This window comes from Vanessa cardui, chromosome 22 (genome assembly GCF_905220365.1).
Source record: "Vanessa cardui chromosome 22, ilVanCard2.1, whole genome shotgun sequence".
NCBI lineage: Eukaryota > Metazoa > Arthropoda > Insecta > Lepidoptera > Nymphalidae > Vanessa > Vanessa cardui.
The window spans coordinates 555383-580386 of record NC_061144.1 but is presented as its reverse complement, the minus strand read 5'-3'; the positions used below and the strand labels follow the sequence as shown (position 1 = coordinate 580386).

Here is a 25004-nt window from a genome sequence, read left to right as displayed (position 1 = left end):
TAAAACACCGTGTTGTGCATTAAATCTAGCTATATCCCACATATATATATGGAGGGATACGTGGAGGGCGCTAGTGAGCTATTGTTTTGTTTCAACTCCGTGGTATTTGCGACCGTAAAATTATATTCTGTGCAAAAACTCAGTGAAACAGAAAAAAAGTGGTAAAGGAACATTTAAATCTAACATACATTGTAGATAAAACCAACTACCAAGTAGAAATTGAGAAAATACATAGTAAAATCGTGACCGAGTGTTTAAAGTTTCTGCGCATAATACGTCTACATATCGAGGAAATAAGCATATGGTACATAAAGAGAATTAAAATTAAGGCAAATCGTGAGTAACAACTTATTATAACGCATTTTTAAATAAAACCGGTGAAATTATAACCTACAACAGAATGATATGCAAAATTACTCTTAGAAATTAACGCCACCTATCGATAAAATCAGGAAGTTAGTCAACAACTACATAATAATTAGAGATCTCGTATCGACTAGTAAGCGCCGGATACGTCGAACTTCCGTGATTATCCACAAGAGGGCACTAAATGTACCAAAACTACGTCGAATTATCTCATTAATCATGGAAGTTATGAACGCACTTCGTAAAATTCAGAGCGAACTCGACGCTCAGAAAAGTACTATCTTAAAATGCGGAGAAAAAGTAACTGAAACAGTAACTCAAAATATAAACAGCATACTAGAAGAAAAATTTAAAATCTGGGGTTAAAAATACGAACACCTGAAAGAAAAGTTGGCAAACCAAGAAAAACTAATTTATTTCCTAGAAAAGCAGGCACGAAAAAACAATGTCGTGTTTTTCGGCATTGAAGAAACCGAAACCTCATATCAAATATTGGAAAACATTATAATTAACTTTGTAAAAAAGTACTTCTCTCTAGACCTGGACCATAGAAACATTCAAGAAGTCAAGAGAATTGGTAAAAAACGTGAAAGGCCCCGACCCATAATTGTCACATTTACTACACTTGGCACTAAAATAAAAATATTTAAACAAAAAAGAGAGGCACTTAAATAAACTACATATTACGTAACCGAAGATTACCCGAAAGAAATACTAGAAAAAAGAAAAGAGCTACGAGCGCATGGCTAAGATAGAGATGGAAAAAGGAAATATAGTAAAGATCATCTACGATAAACTTGTCATTCAAGAGAAATACAAAACCACGGGAAACAAAAAGAGAATGCTTACATTATCTCCCGAAACACCAATGGAGAACGGAACAAAAACACAGGCCAACAAGAAAAATAAACACCACTCACAAATAAAAAGAACTTCTAGTCTGTCTGAAGGAATAGTAAAACCAAGCATGCTTAATTTCTTAGTAAATAAAAATCAAAACAATACGCATGGCTCTCATTGTAACAAAACTGACAACTTGTAGCAACTATCGCCCCCCTCCGACATAGGAAACATGCACAACAGAACAATTATAAACAAACTACATCTTCCAACCTGGCTGGTCACCGTGGAAGATCAAGACCAAAACCCTTTAAAGATAAATTTTCAAACTTCCCCAAGACTACAAAAAGCGACACGATCACAAGAATCACTTAACCCTACAAATAAAACAAGAGATAAGCTTTACATTGTAACTTATAATGTCAGAACTTTATCCACTCACGAACGCTTAATTGAACTAAGCGAAGCACTCAAAGGAATTAAATACGACATAATGGGTTTATGCGAAACAAGGCGAATGGGTACCCTAATAGAAGAACACGAAAATTTCATACTATGCCACACGGGTCACACACACTGGTAAATATGGAGTCGGATTTATAATACGTAAAGTTCGCAAGAATTTTCAATCCATTGAAAGTTTTATGGGCATTAGTGAAAGGGTAGCATTATTAAACCTAGACATTCAAGGTCAGGTCATGTCACTTATACAGGTATACGCTCCAACCGAAGCTGCTTGCGAGGAGGAGATGACCATCTTCTACTCGGATGTTAATAAGGCCATCGACCAAGCTTACAAGAATTATATAGTCATGGGTGACTTAAATGCCAAAATAGGACAACCGAGAAAAGACGAGTGCTTGATAATGAAACCGAACGGTTATGGGGAAAGAAACCAGAAAGGCCAGAGGCTAATTGACTTTGCGCTTGAACACAAACTTGCAATTTTAAATACTTTCTTTTACAAAACACCTAATCGAAGATGGACCTGGCGATCACCAAACGGTCTACACAAAAACGAAATTGATTACATTTTGTCCAACCAACATAACCTCTTCCAAAGTGTAGAAGTTTTAAACTTTAACTATTCGTCAGACCACAGGCCAATCAGAGCAACCCTGACCATTACAAAACAAAAAAAGAACCGCACATGTAATAAAATTAATTTATATTCATCATTGAAAACAGAGCAAGAATTAGTAAATTACAAACAAAATATCGCATCTTACTTACAGGAAATAAAAAACAGTCAAGAAAAAACATCTGTAATCTTACTATAATACCTTAACAAGTATTATAACCCAGAGCTTACGAGACGCTCGAACACGTAACGAAACATCAAAAGGTACGCATAAAGTCTTACAAGAGCGCACATTGGCACTTATCAAGAGAAGACAGGAGCTACAACACATTAAACCTAAAACTAGGGCTTCAAAAAACGAGCTGCAAAAAACGCTGCCAGCACTATACAAATTAATAAGTAAATACATAAAACACGACTATAAAACTTACAGATCGAAGACTATCGAAAAACATTTGAAAAAAGCAGGAAGTTCAAAAAAAGCTATGAAGGAATTAAGAACACATAAATACTGGATAGATGGTTTAAGGCGCGAAGACAGAATCGTAAACAAACGTAAAGAAATTATAGAGGTAGCAACTAATTTCTACAGAGATCTATATAGTGCTCGGGGAAAAGAATGTGCTGATCATATTATAGAGCCGAGATGGCCCAGTGGTTAGAACACGTGCATCTTAACCGATGATTGCGGGTTCAAACCCAGGCAAGCACCGCTGATTCATGTGCTTAATTGGTCTTTATAATTCATCTCGTGCTCAGCGGTGAAGGAAAACATCGTGAGGAAACCTGCATGTGACAAATTTCATAGAAATTCTACCACATTCTGAGGAGGCCTTTAGCCCAGCAGTGGGAATTTACAGGCTGTTGTTGTTGTTGGTGTTGTTGTTGATCATAGCTGTGCGGACTCAATAAGCGCAACTAAGAGCAGTACGATAACACCAATATCTGAAAACGAAGTCGTTGAAGAAATAAAAAAGTTAAAAATGGATAAAAGCCCAGGACCAGATGGCATTACGATTGAAGCTATAAAATTAGCATACTCTTCATTGAACCCATCCTTAACGTATTTATTTAACTATATACTAGAAACTGCTGAAATACCATCGCAATGGCTGGAGTCAGAAATCATTTTAATTTACAAGAAAGGAGATCCAAAAGATATCACGAATTATCGGCCAATAAGCTTACTCTCATGCCTCTACAAATTGTTCTCTTCCATCATCAACAAAAGAATAAGTGTCACACTAGAAGCATACATACATACATACATACGCTAGAACTAATAATGGAAAAATACCAGGAAAAGCAAAGAGTCTACATCGCGTTCATCGATTATAGAAAAGCTTTCGATACTGTGTCACACTCAAGTATGTATATGGAATGCCCTGTAGGCTCAGGAAGTTGAACAAGAGTACATAGAAATAATCAAAAACATCTACAAGAATAGCACAGCCAAAATAAAACTAGATTCGAATGGTCCTACATTTAACATCAAAAAAGGAGTGAAGCAAGGAGACCCGTTGTCCCCAAAATTATTCATATCTATCCTAGAGTCAATAATAAATAAATTACATTGGAACAAAACAGGGCTCAATATTAATGGCAAATATTTAAGCCACCTCCGTTTAGCAGACGCCTTAGTACTCCTATCCGAATCTAGCACACAGCTTCAAATCATGCTTGATTCACTAAACACAGCCAGCAAACAGGTAGGACTGGAAATGAACCGTTCCAAAACAATGGTCATGACAAACAGCATGAATAGAAGATTATCAGTAGACAAAGAAACTTTAAAATACACGAAACAATACATTTACCTTGGAAAACAAATAGGCCTCGACAGAAAACTTAACGAACTAGAAATAGAACGAATAAGTACTGGTCGTTAAGCGAAATATTTAAAAACAACATGCCTATTCATATCAAAACAAAGGTTATGACGTCGTGTCTCCCACCATGCCTCACCTACGCGTGCCAAACTTGGAAGTATACTTCTAAAGTTAAAAGGAAAATTATTACCTGACAACGTGGAATAGAACGAAGCATGCTTAATATTAAAAAAATGCAAAAAGTCCGCCATACCAAAATCAGAAAGGTCACCAAGGCAAAGGATGCCTTAAGCTACGCTAAGAAACTAAAATGGAAGTGGGCGAAATAACAATGTGGCAGGGCCCATACGGAAAGCGTCTCAAAGGCAGACCTTATACTAGATGGGCAGACGAAATAACAAGAATAGCTGGTCCCTTCTGGCCACAAATAGCTAAAGATAGAGAAGAATGGAATTTGAGGATTCTTGCATTAAAATTGGTGGAGGGTTCTTGCATTAAAATTGTTTAATTTAAGATTTGATATTTTATCACATCACATTTTTTCTTATTATTATATAGCATAAAATTAACTTTGCAATTCTTTAAAACTCTGTAAATGTGCAAGAAATAAAAGGCTTTTTATTTTTTTGTATTATTATATGACCGGATATTATAATATCAACCAAGACGTTACTTGACCAGCGGCTTTACGCGCACACCGACAACGGAAGTATCCGCTTCCTACTTCCAGACTATTGCTATATCTATGGCTAACGCTGATAATTTTTCGACAAAAAAAATCCATCAAATTTTTATAAGTTTAAGCCGAAATCGGGTCTGGGCTTTACACCCAGAACCTCGGGTACTATGGCCTTATATCAAACCATTAGACCTCCACTGCTGAGATAAGGCCTCCTCTTCCATTACGGAGAGAGATTGGAACATATTCCACCACGCTGTTCCAATGCGGGTTGGTGGAATGCACATGTGACAGAATTTCGATGAAATTAGACACATGCAGGTTTCCTCACGATGTTTTCCTTCACCGCCGAGCACGAGATGAATTATAAACACAATTAATCACATATATATATATATATAGTGGTGCTTGCCTGGGTTTGAACCCGCAATCATCGGTTAAGATGCACGCGTTCTAACCACTGGGCCATCTCACTTAAAGTAAAGTAAAGTTTTTACTTTTTACTTTAGACATCTGAGGTCAAAATTACGACCTAACTGCATAGTCGCAGGATTTCTAAGTAAGTGGAACTAAGTTAAAATATCAACTCTACACTATCAACCGCCCAAGATGAGCGAGTGTCATCGTACTACACTGTCTAGTCTACTTACATCTTTTTTGTCAAATGTAATCTTTTGCCGCGACTGAATCGTAATGGCGTCGACTTCCACTTTCGATTTTGCCTAAAATTAAGAAAAAATATGTGAGATTACGATGTGTAATTTGAAACCTCAAATTCTTTTTCTCTTATAAGCAAATGTATTATTTTTAACGTTATTACCTCTTTACAAAGCCGTAATATTATAGTTTAACTTTTATATCATTATGTTTACTACGATACATATTAATATCAAAGTTCATAATTTGATCTAAATAAATTATTAAGGTGGACTCCCTGACAAATTGCCTAACTAATATTTTTTCATATTTTCATAGTGGTCCAACTAGCATTTAGACAAAAAAACTACACAAGCAACCTTGCAAACATTCTACGCCTAACAATATTTACGGACATCATATAACGCATTTGATGGTATCCTCGGAAAATTGAAGCTGTAAAAACCTTATCTATGCTGATATCATACATGATGATTGATGTCAAATTCTTTTTTTATTATCATTACATGATAATAAAAAAAGAATTTGACATCAAAACGCTAATAACTTAATCCACAAAGATTGAACATTATTAACCAATTGTAATCATCTTTTTGCGTTTTATATATATTCAAATCTTTAAAAAATATCACAGCCTTGACAATTAGAGCGCTATTAGCAAATCGAACGCAATACGTATATCTAAGTTTTGTTTAACTTTATTCCTACTGCGATTGAAAGGTACGTATGTTGCTTTGTTACTAGCGGACGTATGGATATATCACCTTGTCGGGTTTGGTTTCCGTTTTGACAGAGAGGCTCGTTTTGTTTGATCCCAAGCCAACTCGTCGAACTGGTGATTTATCTGAAACGATTATAAAATTAAAGAATAATTAAATATAATATAATATGAGACAACATCACATACATTACTCTGATCCCAATGTAAGTAGCTGAAGCACTTGTGTTATGGAAATCAGAAGTAACGACGGTACCACAGACACCCAGACCCAAGACACCATAGAAAACTAATGGTGATCTACATCGACTCGGCCGGGACTCGAACCCGGGACCTCAGAGTGGCGTACCCATGAAAACCGGTGTACACACCACTCGACCATGGAGGTCGTCGTCTTATGTTTACAACAATAATAATTACATGTATTATTGTTGTAAACATAAGGCAATTAATATTTTCTTTGTTTAATGTATTTATTTTCGGATCAGTGCTAGATCTTTTTTATCATTGGAATGTAAAATTAAATGATCATAGAAAAATACTTTTTATGACGACATCGTTAAATAAGGGACCTGATTGGTTTAACTCCGAAGTTCTACGGGGTATTTATTATTTATGGAAAATCTAATAACATTCTATTGCTTTGTCGGGAATTTGAAACTGGGACTTATGCAGACGTTTTATATTTGTTATAAATTTATTGTATATTTGTTGACGAACATACCTTTCTTTTTTTTATCTTCGTTGTTGTCGTTGAAGGTTATCTTCTGTCTGGGTTTCTTGGGTTCAGCGACTTTGGGAGGCAGTTTGGACCGGAGGTCGACTTGCTTCTCAACCGTTTTTGGTCCCTCATCCCTGAAAAAGACAACAATTTCGACATTAATATATAGAGTGACCACCTAATTCGTCATCGACGGTCAAGTTAAAGAGATGGAGAGAGTCGAGATGGCCCAGTGGTTAGAACGCGTGCATCTTAACCGATGATTGCGGGTTCAAACCCAGGCAAGCACCGCTGATTCATGTACTTAATTTGCCTTTATAATTCATCTCGTAATCGGCGGTGAAGGAAAACATCGTGAGGAAACTTGCATGTGACAAATTTCATAGAAATTCTGCCACATGTGTATTGCACCAACCCGCATTGGAACAGCGTGGTGGAATATGTTCCAAACCTTCTCCTCTAAGGGAGAGGAGGCCTTTAGCCCTGCAGTGGGAATTTACAGGCTGTTGTTGTTGGACAAGTTAAAGAGGAAATCATTACTAATAATAAACAATCATTTTGATAGACGTAAAGAATAATAGCAACAGCCATAAATACGACTCGGGTTCTAGATCTAATTGGACGTCGTAACAAGAGAGTCGTAAAGCGATCGGTGGCAGTACGCACTTGGCGGGTAGACGTAAAGAATAATAGCAACAGCCATAAATACGACTCGGGGTCTAGATCTAATTGGACGTCGTAACAAGACAGTCGTAAACTGGTCGGTGATAGGGCACAGCCAAATAAAAGAGATAAATACGACTCGGGGTCTAGATCTAACTGGACGTCGTATTAAGACAATCGTAAACTGGTCGGTGGCAGGGCACAGCCAAAGGACAGCCATAAATACGACATCTCATTGGACGTCGTAACAAGACAGTCGTAAAGCGGTCGGTGGCACGCACTTGGCGGGTTTCTCCTTGAAGCGGCCGGAGTCGTCGTCGTCGGAGAGGATGTCGTCGATGTCGTCGAGGATGAGGTCGAGGTCGTCGTCGCTGTCGCGCGCGGGCGGCGCGGGCGGCGCGGGCGGCGGCAGCGGGGGCGTGGCGCCGCGCTCCGGCGACCGCGGCGGCGGCGTCAGCGTCTCTGAGCGAACAAGGGACTCCAGTGAAACCAGTGCACTGGGGACTGTGAGGACTATCTTCAGCTAAACTTATATCTATCACTACATAACGTTCTTATTATGATATTAGTAAACAGAGCGTATAGTTTTTTAAATTTACTTTTTTTTATTCACACACAATAGGCTTATTGACTGGTTTTAAAAATCCATTTTATATTATTTAGTTAAGGAATTAGTTAAGGAACCTAGTAAAAGTTGTGTTTTTTTATTTCTTTTCTAGTACATAATTGCCGAAAAATATCATATTAAAAATTTCATATTTAAATAGCGCGCAAAAACGCTACTTGGACAATATGACGCTGCAATGGGGTCGGTGACGTCACTTTCGTGTATTTTAATCTGTGGTACATATAGAAAGAAAGCAAAGTTAACAAGAAAATGACTTCATCATACGCCCGGCCAATCAGAAGCGTTTTATCTCACGTGACAAACGTTTGAAAATATGCATTTTTATTTATGGATTTTTAAACAAATTAAGTATTATTTTCAACTTTCATTAGTAAATAACCATTTTTAAACTCATAATATACACCGATTACAAAAATTCACAATTTACTTTCGCATTATCAAATAGCTTATTGATGTTTGACGAAACCGAATCACTTGTCGTAACGTACGTTACGACACCGTAAAAGTGTTACAGCTAGCTTGTTTGGTTTCCTTTTCCCTTACACTATAACCCACATGATTAGCCGTATTTCGGACTCGTTGAATTTATTTACCGTAGAATTAATATTACCGTAATATTTCTATTATAATATGAATTACATTTATAATATATATCAGATAAAAGTTCATTTTAATGTTTTCATTTTATTTATACTGCTCACCACAGGTAGAATTAGCTTCGGCGCTCTCCACAACCTTGATGGGGGAGCGATCCCTCCTCTCCCTCTTCTCCTCCAGCGCCTCCGGCTCCTTCTCCCTCTCCGGCGTCTTCCTCGTCGTGTCCGGCTTCACCTGTTGGGTATCGTTCGCATACGCGGTGCTCGCTTTCACGTCCTTCGTTTCATCCTTCGGGGCCTCCTTGTCCGCGTCCTTATCCCTGTAATGGAAGCGCGGCGGGTTAGTATCGTGCGACTGGCTGGGGTGCGCGTGTGCGCGTGTGTGCGTGTGTCGCGTGTGAGTGCGCGTGTGTCGCGTGTGAGTGCGCGTGTGTGCGTGTGAGTGCGCGTGTGTCGCGTGTGAGTGCGCGTGTGTCGCGTGTGAGTGTGCGTGTGTCGCGTGTGAGTGCGCGTGTGTCGCGTGTGAGTGCGCGTGTGCGCGTGTGTCGCGTGTGAGTGCGCGTGTGTCGCGTGTGAGTGCGCGTGTGCGCGTGTGTCGCGTGTGAGTGCGCGTGTGTCGCGAGTGAGTGCGCGTGTGTCGCGTGTGAGTGTGCGTGTGTCGCGTGTGAGTGCGCGTGTGCGCGTGTGTCGCGTGTGAGTGCGCGTGTGTCGCGTGTGAGTGTGCGTGTGTCGCGTGTGAGTGCGCGTGTGCGCGTGTGTCGCGTGTGAGTGCGCGTGTGTCGCGTGTGAGTGCGCGTGTGCGCGAGTGTCGCGTGTGAGTGCGCGTGTGTCGCGTGTGAGTGCGCGTGTGCGCGTGTGTCGCGTGTGAGTGCGCGTGTGTCGCGTGTGAGTGCGCGTGTGCGCGTGTGTCGCGTGTGAGTGCGCGTGTGCGCGTGTGTCGCGTGTGAGTGCGCGTGTGCGCGTGTGTCGCGTGTGAGTGCGCGTGTGTCGCGTGTGAGTGCGCGTGTGCGCGTGTGTCGCGTGTGAGTGCGCGTGTGTCGCGAGTGAGTGCGCGTGTGTCGCGTGTGAGTGCGCGTGTGTCGCGTGTGAGTGCGCGTGTGTCGCGTGTGAGTGTGCGTGTGTCGCGTGTGAGTGCGCGTGTGCGCGTGTGTCGCGTGTGAGTGCGCGTGTGTCGCGTGTGAGTGCGCGTGTGCGCGTGTGTCGCGTGTGAGTGCGCGTGTGTCGCGAGTGAGTGCGCGTGTGTCGCGTGTGAGTGTGCGTGTGTCGCGTGTGAGTGCGCGTGTGTCGCGTGTGAGTGCGCGTGTGTCGCGTGTGAGTGCGCGTGTGTCGCGTGTGAGTGCGCGTGTGCGCGTGTGTCGCGTGTGAGTGCGCGTGTGTCGCGTGTGAGTGCGCGTGTGTGCGTGTGTCGCGTGTGAGTGCGCGTGTGCGCGTGTGTCGCGAGTGAGTGCGCGTGTGTCGCGTGTGAGTGCGCGTGTGAGTGCGCGTGTGTCGCGTGTGAGTGCGCGTGTGTCGCGTGTGAGTGTGCGTGTGTCGCGTGTGAGTGCGCGTGTGCGCGTGTGTCGCGTGTGAGTGCGCGTGTGTCGCGAGTGAGTGCGCGTGTGTCGCGTGTGAGTGCGCGTGTGTCGCGTGTGAGTGCGCGTGTGTCGCGTGTGAGTGTGCGTGTGTCGCGTGTGTCGCGTGTGAGTGTGCGTGTGTCGCGTGTGAGTGCGCGTGTGCGCATGTGTCGCGTGTGAGTGCGCGTGTGTCGCGTGTGAGTGCGCGTGTGCGCGTGTGTCGCGTGTGAGTGCGCGTGTGTCGCGTGTGAGTGCGCGTGTGTCGCGAGTGAGTGCGCGTGTGTCGCGTGTGAGTGCGCGTGTGTCGCGAGTGAGTGCGCGTGTGTCGCGTGTGAGTGCGCGTGTGTCGCGTGTGAGTGTGCGTGTGTCGCGTGTGAGTGCGCGTGTGTCGCGTGTGAGTGCGCGTGTGTCGCGTGTGAGTGCGCGTGTGCGCGTGTGTCGCGTGTGAGTGCGCGTGTGTCGCGTGTGAGTGCGCGTGTGTGCGTGTGTCGCGTGTGAGTGCGCGTGTGCGCGTGTGTCGCGAGTGAGTGCGCGTGTGTCGCGTGTGAGTGCGCGTGTGTCGCGTGTGAGTGCGCGTGTGTCGCGTGTGAGTGTGCGTGTGTCGCGTGTGAGTGCGCGTGTGCGCGTGTGTCGCGTGTGAGTGCGCGTGTGTCGCGAGTGAGTGCGCGTGTGTCGCGTGTGAGTGCGCGTGTGTCGCGTGTGAGTGCGCGTGTGTCGCGTGTGAGTGAGCGTGTGTCGCGTGTGAGTGCGCGTGTGCGCGTGTGTCGCGTGTGAGTGCGCGTGTGTCGCGTGTGAGTGCGCGTGTGCGCGTGTGTCGCGTGTGAGTGCGCGTGTGTCGCGAGTGAGTGCACGTGTGTCGCGTGTGAGTGTGCGTGTGTCGCGTGTGAGTGCGCGTGTGCGCGTGTGTCGCGTGTGAGTGCGCGTGTGTCGCGTGTGAGTGTGCGTGTGTCGCGTGTGAGTGCGCGTGTGTCGCGTGTGAGTGTGCGTGTGTCGCGTGTGAGTGTGCGTGTGTCGCGTGTGAGTGCGCGTGTGCGCGTGTGTCGCGTGTGAGTGCGCGTGTGTCGCGTGTGAGTGCGCGTGTGCGCGTGTGTCGCGTGTGAGTGCGCGTGTGTCGCGAGTGAGTGCACGTGTGTCGCGTGTGAGTGTGCGTGTGTCGCGTGTGAGTGCGCGTGTGCGCGTGTGTCGCGTGTGAGTGCGCGTGTGTCGCGTGTGAGTGTGCGTGTGTCGCGTGTGAGTGCGCGTGTGTCGCGTGTGAGTGTGCGTGTGTCGCGTGTGAGTGCGCGTGTGTCGCGTGTGAGTGCGCGTGTGCGCGTGTGTCGCGTGTGAGTGCGCGTGTGCGCGTGTGTCGCGTGTGAGTGCGCGTGTGCGCGTGTGTCGCGTGTGAGTGCGCGTGTGTCGCGTGTGAGTGCGCGTGTGCGCGTGTGTCGCGTGTGAGTGCGCGTGTGTCGCGAGTGAGTGCGCGTGTGTCGCGTGTGAGTGCGCGTGTGTCGCGTGTGAGTGCGCGTGTGTCGCGTGTGAGTGTGCGTGTGTCGCGTGTGAGTGCGCGTGTGCGCGTGTGTCTATTTATTTATTTATTTATTTATTTATTTATTTATTTGGGAAGCCAACGTGGTATACAAGGTGTCTAATTCTACAAGATACATCCTTTCTTAAAAAGTATTACCATGTACATCACTCTTACAGGCTAACTCATCATGTAAAAAAAGAAAAAAAAATAAAGAAAAGAATCAGACAAAAAATACTACTGTGCTTATTAAAGAAGAAACAAGTTACAAAAATGAAAAAAAAAAAAAGTAAAAAACTAATTAAAACTATAAAATAAACATAAAAAAATACATTATACAAAAAAAAAAAAAACAAAGAAAACAACTGTGACATTAAAACAGTGTTATGGTAAAAAATATTTCCTTAATTTATTCTTGAAATTCAATTCACTGTTGCTAAATATATCAATATCAGCTTGTTTAAAAATAGAATTATAGATTTTTATAGCTCTGTATAAGGGAGCAGATTTGCCTAAGTTAGTTTTAGTATTCCTATATTGAAAAGTTTTTTTATTCTTATTTTGGGCTCTTGCGTTTTTCTTCGGTACGGCCAACATGATTTTACTTAATAACTCAGAACAATCTATACGTCCGTTTAATATTTTTTGTAATACACAAAGATCCATCATGTCTCTGCGATTAGACAGTGACATTGTCTTGTAAAATTCTAACTGATCTTTGTAACTTTTATTACAAATTAATTTATTACTCTTATAACATAAATGGCGCATAAATTTTTTCTGTACTCTTTCTAATCTCTCCTTATGACTTTGATAGTACGGACTCCAGACAGTAGAACAGTATTCGAGCTTGCTTCGAACCATTGAAATGAACAAAGTCAGCCTACTGCTTGATTTCTTAAATTCTTTTGTACTTCTAATTATAAACCCTAATGTTTTAAATGTTGTCAAAATCAAATTATCTATATGCGGTATAAAACTTAATTGACTATCAATTATAACACCCAAATCATTTATTTTTTGAACTTTTTCTAAAATATGGCTTTTTATATTGTAATTAAAGTTTATTCTAAATAACTTCCTACCGAAAGTTATAATGTAACATTTTTCATTATTTAATTTCATTTTATTTTTTTCACACCATACCAAAAGTCTATCCAAGTCTTGTTGCATTAATTCACAATCATCAATACTATTAATTTTTTTATAAAATTTAAGATCGTCCGCGTATAGAGAAAACTTACTGTTATTAAAACATTTTGCAATATCGTTGATAAATATTCCGAATAATAATGGGCCGAGATGAGAGCCTTGTGGAACTCCTGATGTAGCAATAAATGTATAGGATTGATATCCCCCAATAACAACATTCATTTCTCTATTTATTAAATAAGATTTTAGCCACTTACCAAAACTTCCGCATATACCATAGCTTTCAAGTTTATGTAGTAAAATATTATGGTCAATTACATCGAATGCTTTAGAGAAATCCGTATATATGCAGTCTATTTGATTATTATAGTCTATGCTTTCCGATAAGTTATCAATAAATAGTGTTAAGTTAGACAATGTAGATCTTCTTTGAATAAAACCATGCTGATTCACGGAAACTACAGACTTCATGTGCCATGTCAACACTGGACAAATTAATGATTCAAAAATCTTAGCAAATGCTGACAAGATACATATTGGTCTATAATTTTTTATTTCTGATTTATTACCCTTTTTAAAAATAGGGACGACTCTTGCTATTTTCCACGTACTTGGCATTTCACCAGAACTTAATGATTTATTGTAGATTAATAATAAGGGTCTAGCTAATGATTCTGCACACCGTTTTACAAATACTGGCGGTATATCATCCGGGCCTGCTCCTTTATTTATATCCAGACTTCTGAGTTTGTCTATGACTTCACTCTCAGTAAGACGGATACTACTCATTCGTGAATTATAACAAAGTTCGTCATTAGTGTCTAACAACGACGATCGTTCATTATGTCTGATGTATGTGCTTGAAAAATAATTAGCAAATTGGTTACAGATATCCGTGCCATCAGTGAAAGAACAATTATTATATGTCATCACAGAAGGGAAGTCGCATTTATTACCGCGTTTTGTTTTCAAAAATGAGTAAAAAAATTTTGGATTGATTTTTATATTAGATTCGACTCTATCAATGTAACTTCTATAGTTTGCTCTAATAAGAATATCACATCTGTTTCGAAGTAATTTAAATTGTATCTCATCTAAAGGATTTTTATACTTTTTATATAATATTCTATACTTATTTTTCTCGGCCAATCTTCTAATTAAACTTTGAGAGTACCATATTGGATAAATATTTTTGTTCGTGATAATTTTCATTGGCACACATTTTTCTATAATCTTTCTTAATTCAATATAAAATACATTAGTGTGTCGCGTGTGAGTGCGCGTGTGTCGCGTGTGAGTGCGCGTGTGCGCGTGTGTCGCGTGTGAGTGCGCGTGTGTCGCGTGTGAGTGCGCGTGTGTGCGTGTGTCGCGTGTGTGCGTGTGTCGCGTGTGAGTGCGCGTGTGCGCGTGTGTCGTCACCTGTGCGGCTCGCGCAGCAGCGCGGCGGCGTTCTTCCGGCGGCGCAGCTCCTTGGCGCGCAGCACGCGCTCGCGCAGCGACTCCTGCTCGCGCACGCGCCGCCGGTACTCGCTCTCCTGCGGGCGTGACGTCACGGTTAGCGTGCTGCTGTGACGGGATTACTCGACTACTTTTTAAAAAAAGATTTTTTAGATTTCAAACGTGACGTCACGGTTAGCGTGCTGCTATGGCGGGATTACTCGACTACTTTTTAAAAAAAAGATTTTTTTAAATTTAAAATTAACTTATTTAATAGATATAGAATTATTTTAATCGAAATAGAATTATTATATTTGAGTTGGAATTATTATAATCGGAATAGAATATATCTTTAGGCAGTCTCGTACTGAATGAGAATTAGAAGACGACTAATGTCGTCTTAAATTTTCGCGATTATTACACATTTAAATAAAACCAATTATAACGGATTTGAATCGCGTATATTATTAACATCCCGACGTTTCGAGCACTTTACATACGCGATGTAATAATTAATATACGCGATTCAAATCCGTTATAATTAGTTTTATTTAGAAGACGACTGACTGACTGAGTGAAAGCCTTATTATATTATTACTTGTCTAATATGCTGACGCTACAGCGTCAGTTTTAGGGTTAAGCATTATAGCATATAAAACCCCGGTATAACAGTGTTCTCGGACTCTGTGCATGCGCTCCACCTGTATGTGTGTGTACTGTGTGTGCTCACCTCGTCGCAGGGCCGGGGGCGGCGCTCGGGGCTGCGGCGAGGGGAGGGCGAGCGCGGGGGAGAGGGGGAACGCATCCTGCAATATGGGCAGCATATTGTAACGTAAAGTAACAGCCTGTAAATTTCCCACTGCTGAGATAAGGCCTCCTCTCCCATTAAGGAGAGTGATTGGAACATATTCCACCACGCTGTTCCAATGCGGACTGAATGGTGGAATACACATGTGACAGAATTTCGATGAAATTTGACACATGCAGGTTTCCTCACGATGTTTTCCTTCACCGCCGAGCACGATGATGAATTATAAACACAATTAGGCACATATATATAGTGGTGCTTGCCTGGGTTTGAACCCGCAATCATCGGTTAAGATGCACGCGTTCTAACCACTGGGGCATCTCAGCTCAGCATATTGTGAATCAGTATAAATATATTCCTGACACCGTATGCCTTTATATCAAAATCAAATAAACTTTATTCAAGTGAGCTTTAACAAGCACATTTGAATCGTCAATTAACAATTAAGTGAAGCTACCACCGGTTCGGAAAGTCGATTCTACCGAGAAGAACCGGCAAGAAACTCAGTAGTAACTCTTTTTTCAATATTAAAAATATACAAAGTCATGTTAGTTAATACAATTATTTAAATTAATATATCCTGCTTGGAAGTCAACAGGTATTAATCATCATTCTTATTATGAAGGCAAACGGACAGATGGACTCTTATAAAGCCATAAACGAAGCAGAATCGAATCTGCACCTTTCATATCACAAGTAAAATACTTGTCAATTACTGTAGTTATTCTTTGAACATCAATAGGCTATTTGACAATGCGAAAAATAAATTGTGAATTATTGTAATCAGTGTATATTATGAGTTTAAATGCATTTTTTCAAACGTTTGTCACGTGACACAAAACGCTCCTGATTGTCCGGGCTTATGATGAAGTCACTTTCTTGTAAACCTTGCTTTTCTACTATATGTACCACAGATTAAAATACAGCAAAGTGACGTCACCGACCCCATTGCAGCGCCATATTGTCCAAGTTGTTTTCGCGCGTTATTTAAATATGGAATTTTTAATATGATATATTTCGGCAAACATGTACTACAAATTAAAAAAAATCAACTTTTAAAGGGTTCCTTAACCTCTACTATAGTTTGTTCGCGTTAAGAATGCAGTGAGTTGTCATTGTTTACCGACTTTACTCTGCCCCCTGACGTGTACAGCTTGAATAAATTAAATATAAATAAACAAAATTTATATTATAAAAATGAAAATATCAGTTAATTAATTAATTGAATGTGAACTTGACTTTGTAATTTGAAAATATTTGATTGGTCAAAGGGGGCGGAGTCGGGCCGGTAAAGAACGACAACTCACTGCATTCTTAACGCGAACAGACTATAGTAGAGGTTAAGGAACCCTTTAAAAGTTGATTTTTTTTATTTGTAGTACATGTTTGCCGAAAAATATCATATTAAAAATTCCATATTTAAGTAACGTGCTAAAACGCTACTCGGACAATATGGCGCTGCAATGGGGTCGGTGACGTCACTTTGCTGTATTTTAATCTGTGGTACATATAGTAGAAAAGCAAGGTTTATAAGAAAGTGTGACTTCATTATAAGCCCGGACAATCAGGAGCGTTTTGTGTCACGTGACAAACGTTTGAAAAAGTGCAATTGATTTTTAAATAAATTAAGTATTATTTTCGAGTTTCGTTAGTAAATAACCATTTTTAAACTCATAATATACACTGATTACAATAATTCACAATTTATTTTTCGAATTGATTTAGAATTGATTTTAAAAACCAGTCAAATAGCCTATTGCGATCGTCTACAGATCAAAGTATAAGATGCGTACCGTCTCCGCAGGCCGGCCCTGTTGGCGTTGATGAACTCTTCCTGTTTCCGTAGCAACTCGCGGTCCTCGCAGCTTCGCGCGAGATCGTTCTCGATCTCTATTGTCGTGTTCTCGATGTATCTGGAATGAAAACAATGTATATGTTAACTTTCAAAATACAGGTCAAGGCATCATATAAAAGAAAACGACTAAAGCGATTTGTTAAGAAGGTCTTTACTTTATAAATAAGAACCGTGCTAGACTAACTACTATAAACACACCTGGTTATTTATATAAAATTAAAAATTGTTTACAAAAAATCTATGAATGAAATTATTTTGATTTTGTTAAGAAAATATAATCAAGTGGCTCAATCAAGAAGAACATACATATTAAGTGTGCTCAACGGTGAAGAAATACACATCACGCAGAGACCTGCGTGTATCGTATAGTAAGCTATCAACAGCCAGTTGTTACAACATTGTGGTAAATAATTGTCATAAACAAATATTCCGTTGTAATGAAAGGCTTGTTGCCGATGTCAATGTCGATGTGTGCGTGCGCATATATGGCAGTATGTGCGCGTATATACGCAGATAAGTATAGTACGACACAAATTAGATGTTGTATCGGAAAATGCAATGGAATGTAAATAAAACCGATTACTGCCGATTTATACAACCAATACAAATAGCTCCCTACCGCGCCATTCGACGCTATTCGTCGCTATAGATTCAAGCGTCAGAGAAGGCAAGTGCATGTAAACCGACGCGTCAAATTGACGAATATATTAGGTCATATAATACAACAAGTTATTACGTTTGTGCAAATATCATATTCGCATGAGAAATAAATATTGATAATTTGGGATAACGTACTCAATTCGGATGTGATCGAATTACGAATTTTAAGCTGTGTCGTACTATATGCGTGAGTTGTGTCTGCGTGCGCGTGTGCGTGCGTGCGTGCTCGTGTATGCGTGTACGTGAGCATGTGTATCGCGTGTGTGCGTGTGTCACGTGTGCGTGTGCGTGTGCGTGCGTCGCGTGTGCGTGCGTGCGTGCTCGTGTATGCGTGTACGTGAGCATGTGTATCTCGTGTGTGCGTGTGTCACGTGTGCGTGTGCGTGCGTCGCGTGTGCGTGCGTGCGTGCTCGCAGCGGCGGCCTTACCGATTGCGAGGCTCCGGGCGATAGGTCTTTGCGAGGCCCTTTGTCCTACGAAAAAGTACCTACCTATGTGATGCGAAAGTTGGTCTGGTTGTATGATAGGTATTCGTTATGTTTGGTAAGAAATTCTGATATTATAAAAATAAATAAATGATGATTTTTAAAATATTTTACTTACATAGAGAGATTTACAAAATTAACAAATACAAAGATGTTAGCCACTGATAAATATTAAAATTGATGTTTGCGGCTTTTACTAAAACTAAAATCTTTAATTAGAGCACAATAATCTAACGAATGAGCTACGTCATTTTCGATAGACAGAATAGCAAGTGCTGAAAGTCGATCTTGTGTCATCGAATTTCTTAAATATGTTTTAATAATTTTGAGCCTCGAAAAACTCCTTTCAGCAGATGCAACCGTAACAGGTGTAGTGGCAATGATTCTAAGAACTATTTCAATAGTGGGGTAAACTTCAGTTAATTTGTTTTCTATTATGTATTTCAGCACCGAGATAATGTCATCGTTTCTTTCATACACACGGATAAACATATTCAGTTCTTCGTACAATTCATGTCCATCAATGTCACATGATTGTCCTACTGTCAGAGATATTTGTAAGTCACTGCATTGCTGCAAAAGTTCACGATCACTTATTTCCTTTAATCTTCCTATATTATATAGAAATCGAAATATGGTCTCATGATTCTTAAGTGCCTCAAACCTAGGATGGCAGCTTGCGCGCACATTGTCGACAATAACATAAAAGTAATTTATTTTGAAAATCTCTTCCGCATTCAATTCATGATCTTCATTTTCCCCTTCATAATCAAAATGTCTTTTTTTACGTCTTTTTCGGACTTCTTTAAACTGTCTGTCAATATCATTTTCCTCGGCTATTTCTCTCGCTGTTACGAGGGATGACTGAAAACCATTTTCTCGATAATTATCGAGCCAATTTGTGAATGCGTCTAGGTGTTGTATAGCCACATCTAAGTGCATGTTTTCGCTTTGCCACATTTTACTAATAACATTTATCTTTGTAAGAATGTCATACCATATGACAAGTGAAACTACAAATTCATAGGTAGTTATTTCTTTTTCTATAGAATGACATTCACTGACCAACTGACAATCTGTTGTATTTTCTGCTAAATCCTTTAAAGCATCACAAATATCGCTAAGTTGGTATTTAACGGCCTTTACCGATGCTACCCTACACTCCCATCTAGTTTCTGAAAGTGGTTTTAGCGATAAGGATTTTACATGAGCATTTAAAATAGCCCACCTTTGACTTGAGCCAGCGAACAGAGTATACAACCTTTGTAGCAAACCAAAAAAAGATTTTGCTTGGACACAAGATGATGCTGCATCTCCTAGGATGAGATTCCAGCTATGACTCCCACAAGGTAAAAAATAAGCAAGTGGATTAATTTCAATAATACGTTTTTGAACACCACTTTTTTCACCACGCATGTTGGCACCATTATCATATCCTTGGCCTCTGCAGTTTTGCAATGATATACCTAACTGTTCTAATTCAGTGATTATACAATTAGTCAAACTTTCAGCTGTGGTTCTTTCGACGGCTATGAAACCAATAAAATGTTCTTCAATTTCAGCCGTTTTTATATTAAAAAATCTTATAATAATTGATAGTTGCTCTACACGAGAAACATCGCGAGTGCAATCAAGGATAATAGAGTAATATTTATTATGAATTATTTTGCCAACAATTTCAGACTTCACGTGACTTGCCATTAGTTGTATGAGCTCATTTTGAATAGTTTTTCCGATGTAGTGGTCTTTAATCGTTTTATCTTTTACTTGTTGTAAGTGAAGTCTCAGCACTGGATCAAATCGGGCTATTAGCTTCACTAAATCTATAAAGTTGCCGCTTGTCTCACTCGAACCTAAGTCAGATGTTAACTTCTCTCTATGACCCCTGAAAGCCAAATTGTGAGATGCTAAAAAATTTACAATTGCGAGCAATCGTTCTAAAATATCTCTCCAACGTTGCCTTTCTTGTTCAATTTGTGTTTGTGCCAAAGAGTCAATAGTGGAACAGTTTTTTAAACCATTCTCTAAATTAATCCATTTAAGCATACAATCTTTGTGATGTCGACTAGTTTCGTGTGACTTTAGGTAATCACTCAAATGTTTCCAATTACACACTCCTTCACTTGATCCAATCTTCGTATTTTCTACCCCGAATATTCGACATGGAAAGCAGTAAACGGCATCTTTTGCCTGTGAATAAATCATCCAGCGCCTGTCGAGCTTTTCACCGTTCGTTAATATCTTATTATAATGATATTCACTGAATCGTCGTCCATCACCATTTACGGGAAATAACTCGATTTTAATCCGGATTGGACCTCTTAACACGATCTCAGTTCGGTATATATCAGTAATTATTCTGGGCCACATACCGGGGTCATTTTGAGGGTTCAGATTTTCCATTACGGCTTTCACGGATGTAGACATAGACTCTGGTTCAGATCCGTCATCTCGACAGGATAGAGTTGACGGCGGCACCGGTGATCTAAGAGGCAATGATGTAGTTAAATCATCATCTTCCTCGCTGTTCTTACTTGATGACGGTGGCGGCACCCATGATGATGTGGAAGGAATGTTTCCAGGCGTATAAGTTTCTTGATCGTCACTTTTTATAAATTTATATAAAGATCCACGTAGATTTTCTTGTACCTGCTTTCTTTTGATAGCTCGTTTCCTTTTTGAACTACCTGACTCAAATTTTCTACCCGAATCACGATCACGGGAGCTCATTTCGTAAATCTTGTTGTGATTCGCGCATACAGTCAAAAATATTTTTTAAATAGGTGTCACACAAATTTTTAACCCTTTATCAGCTTACTCAATACTTAAAATACTATAATTTACACTTTTCTAACTCACTTAATACTTAAAACACTATAAGAACGTATAATTAAATATAATTAAACGATATTTATGGTACAGCAATAACTTTGTAACTCATGCTGCAAGTGAAATAATTCCGAAGTAACGAAAGTTGACGAACGAAATGAAATAAGGGAATTCCCCGAGCGATAGACGAGCAGAACATTATGTCTTAAGTGTAGTCTACACTAGTCCCGAGTACTATGCGTTTAACAAACCGAATTAAAAGTGTTTCATTCAATAAATCAACTATGATTTAAATGAATAACTTTATTATAATTTATATAATTATTACTACTTAATAATAATCATTACTTATATAATTAACCGTTATTTTAAAATCTTAATAATAAATTATACTAGCGGCAAGATACGATGGCCGTTTTGACACATTAAAAAAGTGATGTGAAATGTAAATTTATTATCGATATAATATATTCAAATCTTTGTTTTTTTTGCAAGTAATTTAATTCAAGTTTTTGTTGCAAGTAGAATCGAATTAAAAAGGTTTAATAAAAAAATATAAAATAAGTTTAAGTAATATATTCGAACGAAATCAATTTAAATCAAAAATTGGGATTAGAATGAATAACTTTATAAACACATTACATACAAGAAATAAATTGATACAAAAAAGAAACAAAAAACACTAGTGGCTATATTTAATCGGAGTCGTCCATACTCCTGCTTTCACTCTCACTGCTATATATCTATCTGCTCGTTTACGCAAAAAAAAAGTTATCTATGCGGTACCCTAATATTTATAGTTTAGAAATCACATTCGATAAATTGTATGACTAATTGCACGTTACTATTGACAATAAAGAACAACAATTTGCTCCTTTGATGTAATTATTTATTAAATACGAAACTTCATGAGCGGGCAAAAGTTAAAACGGCCATCATAGCGTGCCGCTACTATAGGAACAAAATCAAAAGTCTTAAATAAATAAAAATATAGTAAAAAAAAATTTATAAATGCTCGACGCGAGGCGAAGCCCCTTCAGGCGGGAGGCCCCTTCAAGCGCGAGGCCCCGGGCGATTGCCCGGTTCGCCACCCCCTAAGGCCGCCACTGCGTGCTCGTGTATGCGTGTACGTGAGCATGTGTATCGCGTGTGTGCGTGTGTGCGTGTGTCACGTGTGCGTGTGCGTGTGTGTGCGTCGCGTGTGCGTGCATGCGTTCTCGTGTATGCGTGTACGTGAGCATGTGTATCGCGTGTGTGCGTGTGTCACGTGTGCGTGTGCGTGTGTGTGCGTCGCGTGTGCGTGCGTGCGTGCTCGTGTATGCGTGTACGTGAGCATGTGTATCGCGTGTGTGCGTGCGTGCGTGTGCGTGCGTGTGCGTGCGCTCACCTCTGCGGCTCGGCGCGGTGTCGTCGCTGCGCACGCGCGAGGGCGCTGCGCTGCTCGGCGATGAAGCGCTCCGCCGCGTCGTCGATGTCCTTGATGGGGCCTGCGGGCCGACGGCTCAGTGACACTATGCGATATGTACCCACTACGCTCATACTTATACTACCTTTTTAAATTTGTTTTTAGTTTCAAGGCGGGGGTTAACAGGCGGATGGGGGCTATTCATTGATAAACAATTATTTTGTTACATAAAACCTTCAAATAATAATTTTGGATGAAACGACATGATTTTGCGGCACGACAATATTTGGTATACACACAAAGAACAAACACTTATGATTAGGGTTATATGTTACTTTTGGCATAATAAATGATAGCGATACATCAACAAAATTAATTTATTATATTTTAAATTCTATTCAAAAAAATAAAGTCTCACAAAACTGATGGGAGTACTGAGGTATCGAAAGAAAAAACGAAATCAAAAGACTACTTTTTTTCTAAATCTATTTAAATCCTTACAAATGTTCTTTTTTGTATTTTATCTATGATAATGTACAAGTATACATATCTATAAATATGTAAAAAATATTGTAGATATTTTTAAGAAATATATAACTTTATTACCGTTATAAAACAAATTAATTAAAATTCAGGTAGATTCTTACATGTCTGTAAAATGAATAAAAGAAAAATATGAAATAATAATCTCTAATACTATTTAATTATTTCAGCTTACTAATAATAATTTGCATACCTAGAACTATTAAATCATCAAACTTCTTTTTTTGTGCGGCACTTAAACATGCAAGGTAATATCGCAAGCGTAAGGTATTATGAAATCTATTGAATAAAAAATAAAAAAACTACTTCTAAATTAAGAGAAATTACTATAAAAAGGTGCAATAGATCATAGATAAATTTGTCCATACTGTGCATTTAATTTCTATTCCTAAAACAAGTAGCTAAATTTAATTAAATGGAAAAACTTAGCACCAATTTAATCGAAACCATTAATAAGGTGGAAAGAAAAGAAAGTAATTCTGTCTGTTTGTCATTCTTTCGCGACCAAACCGCTGAAGCAAATTTATTGAATTTTTGGCTACTTTTTTTGCCTAACACATGGCAATCACTCTCAAACGCGAACGAAAACGCGAGCGACTACTAGTATATAAATAAATGCGAAAAAAGTGCATGATAATAAGAAGCAGAGAAGCGGACTTTATTACAGGGTGTAGGGTACAAAATCACACGTGCATACAAATAGTAACGGAATGTTACCGAATTTGCTCTCCAGAGTGGGACTGAGAGGCGGGCTCTTTTGTATCCTCGTCGGGACATACGTTGGGAGCCCTATGACGGAAAACAGTCTTGTATTACACTGATATACTGGAGGCTTGGGTAACTTTGAGCCTTGGTTTGGACTTTCAAAAGATAATTTCAGAATCGAAAATTGTTTCGCGCCAAAAACGGTAGCACGATTGTTGCCACTACCAATGTGATGAAAAGATAAAAAAAAAAAATTATTTCCTAGCTTATCATTGTGAGGTTAATTTAATAATAAAAATGTGTAACTTGGTGTACCAGTACCGTCCATACTTTTTTTTTACACACAATAAAAACAATTAAACATAAAACACATTAAAAAAAATTTCGACGTGATTTCTGTCAAAGTTACCCAAAGTTCTTGATAAGATTTAAGAACATTTTTATTGCAATTAAGATTTTTGTATTGTTATAAATTATAAAATCATTAATCAATAAAATATTTTTTACTCATTCAAGGCCGTATATTATAACAGTTAATTTAGTTCCTTTCAGAGTATTTTCAAAATATAATACATTTTTGACTTGATCTTATAACTTTCATATCAGATGTAATATCATTAATTGTATTTGTTTTTTTATTAATTTGAAATGTTTTCTTTGATAAATGTATCATACATATATACATAGTAATAATTATGTAATGCTTACCTTCAACGGGCGGTTGGAAATTTCCTTTAAAGTGAGGATTGATCAATACTTTCTTCCCAGCTAACCCTCCAGGGGGTAAGTTCGGGAGGTTCGGGGGCAAAACTGGCAACATTCTTACTTCCGGTTCCCTACCCTTGGGCAGGTTCACCGTCATAACTGGCAAAGGTTGTCTTATGACTTGGGGCATATTATTGGGCATTACGTCTCTGGGACCGAATTGTCTTGGATTATAAGGACGCTGGTAGAACATTGGACGTTCGAAGTTGGGCCGAATGTTTGGACCAAAGTTTGGCCTCTCGTCATTCCTGAACTGAAATCTTTGGAAGTTTTGATTGAAAGGTCGATTCTCAATTTGTGGATTGGAAGGTTGGATCATTTCTTGGGGTGGGAGGGGTCGCCCGGGGGATAATTCTCGACCCATTTGAGGTATATCTGGACGATTTTCTGGCATATCTGGTCTGATTTGTTGTTGGTTTGGGATCTGTGGTCGAATGTGTGGCGGTGGGAATGAAGGGCGCTGACCGAAGTTCCCCTGAAAGTAGTAAAAATGATATTAAAGATTAAACCAAAAAACGAATCAAT

At 39.8% G+C, this 25004-nt stretch overlaps 1 protein-coding gene across 1 annotated transcript in view; it reads right to left on the bottom strand.

The window, feature by feature from the left end:
• Positions 1–25004, bottom strand: part of LOC124539166 (titin-like) — a 40532-nt gene that overhangs the window by 12417 nt on the left and 3111 nt on the right. Inside the window, exons 7-17 of the mRNA XM_047116461.1 lie at positions 24423–24954; positions 23727–23798; positions 22449–22548; positions 17026–17145; positions 15155–15230; positions 14407–14522; positions 8884–9137; positions 7836–8016; positions 6895–7025; positions 6217–6296; positions 5446–5517 (exon numbers count right to left, since the gene is read on the bottom strand). Coding sequence (XP_046972417.1) covers positions 5446–5517; positions 6217–6296; positions 6895–7025; positions 7836–8016; positions 8884–9137; positions 14407–14522; positions 15155–15230; positions 17026–17145; positions 22449–22548; positions 23727–23798; positions 24423–24954 — 1734 coding nt within the window. The remainder of the gene's footprint in view (positions 1–5445; positions 5518–6216; positions 6297–6894; positions 7026–7835; positions 8017–8883; positions 9138–14406; positions 14523–15154; positions 15231–17025; positions 17146–22448; positions 22549–23726; positions 23799–24422; positions 24955–25004) is intronic.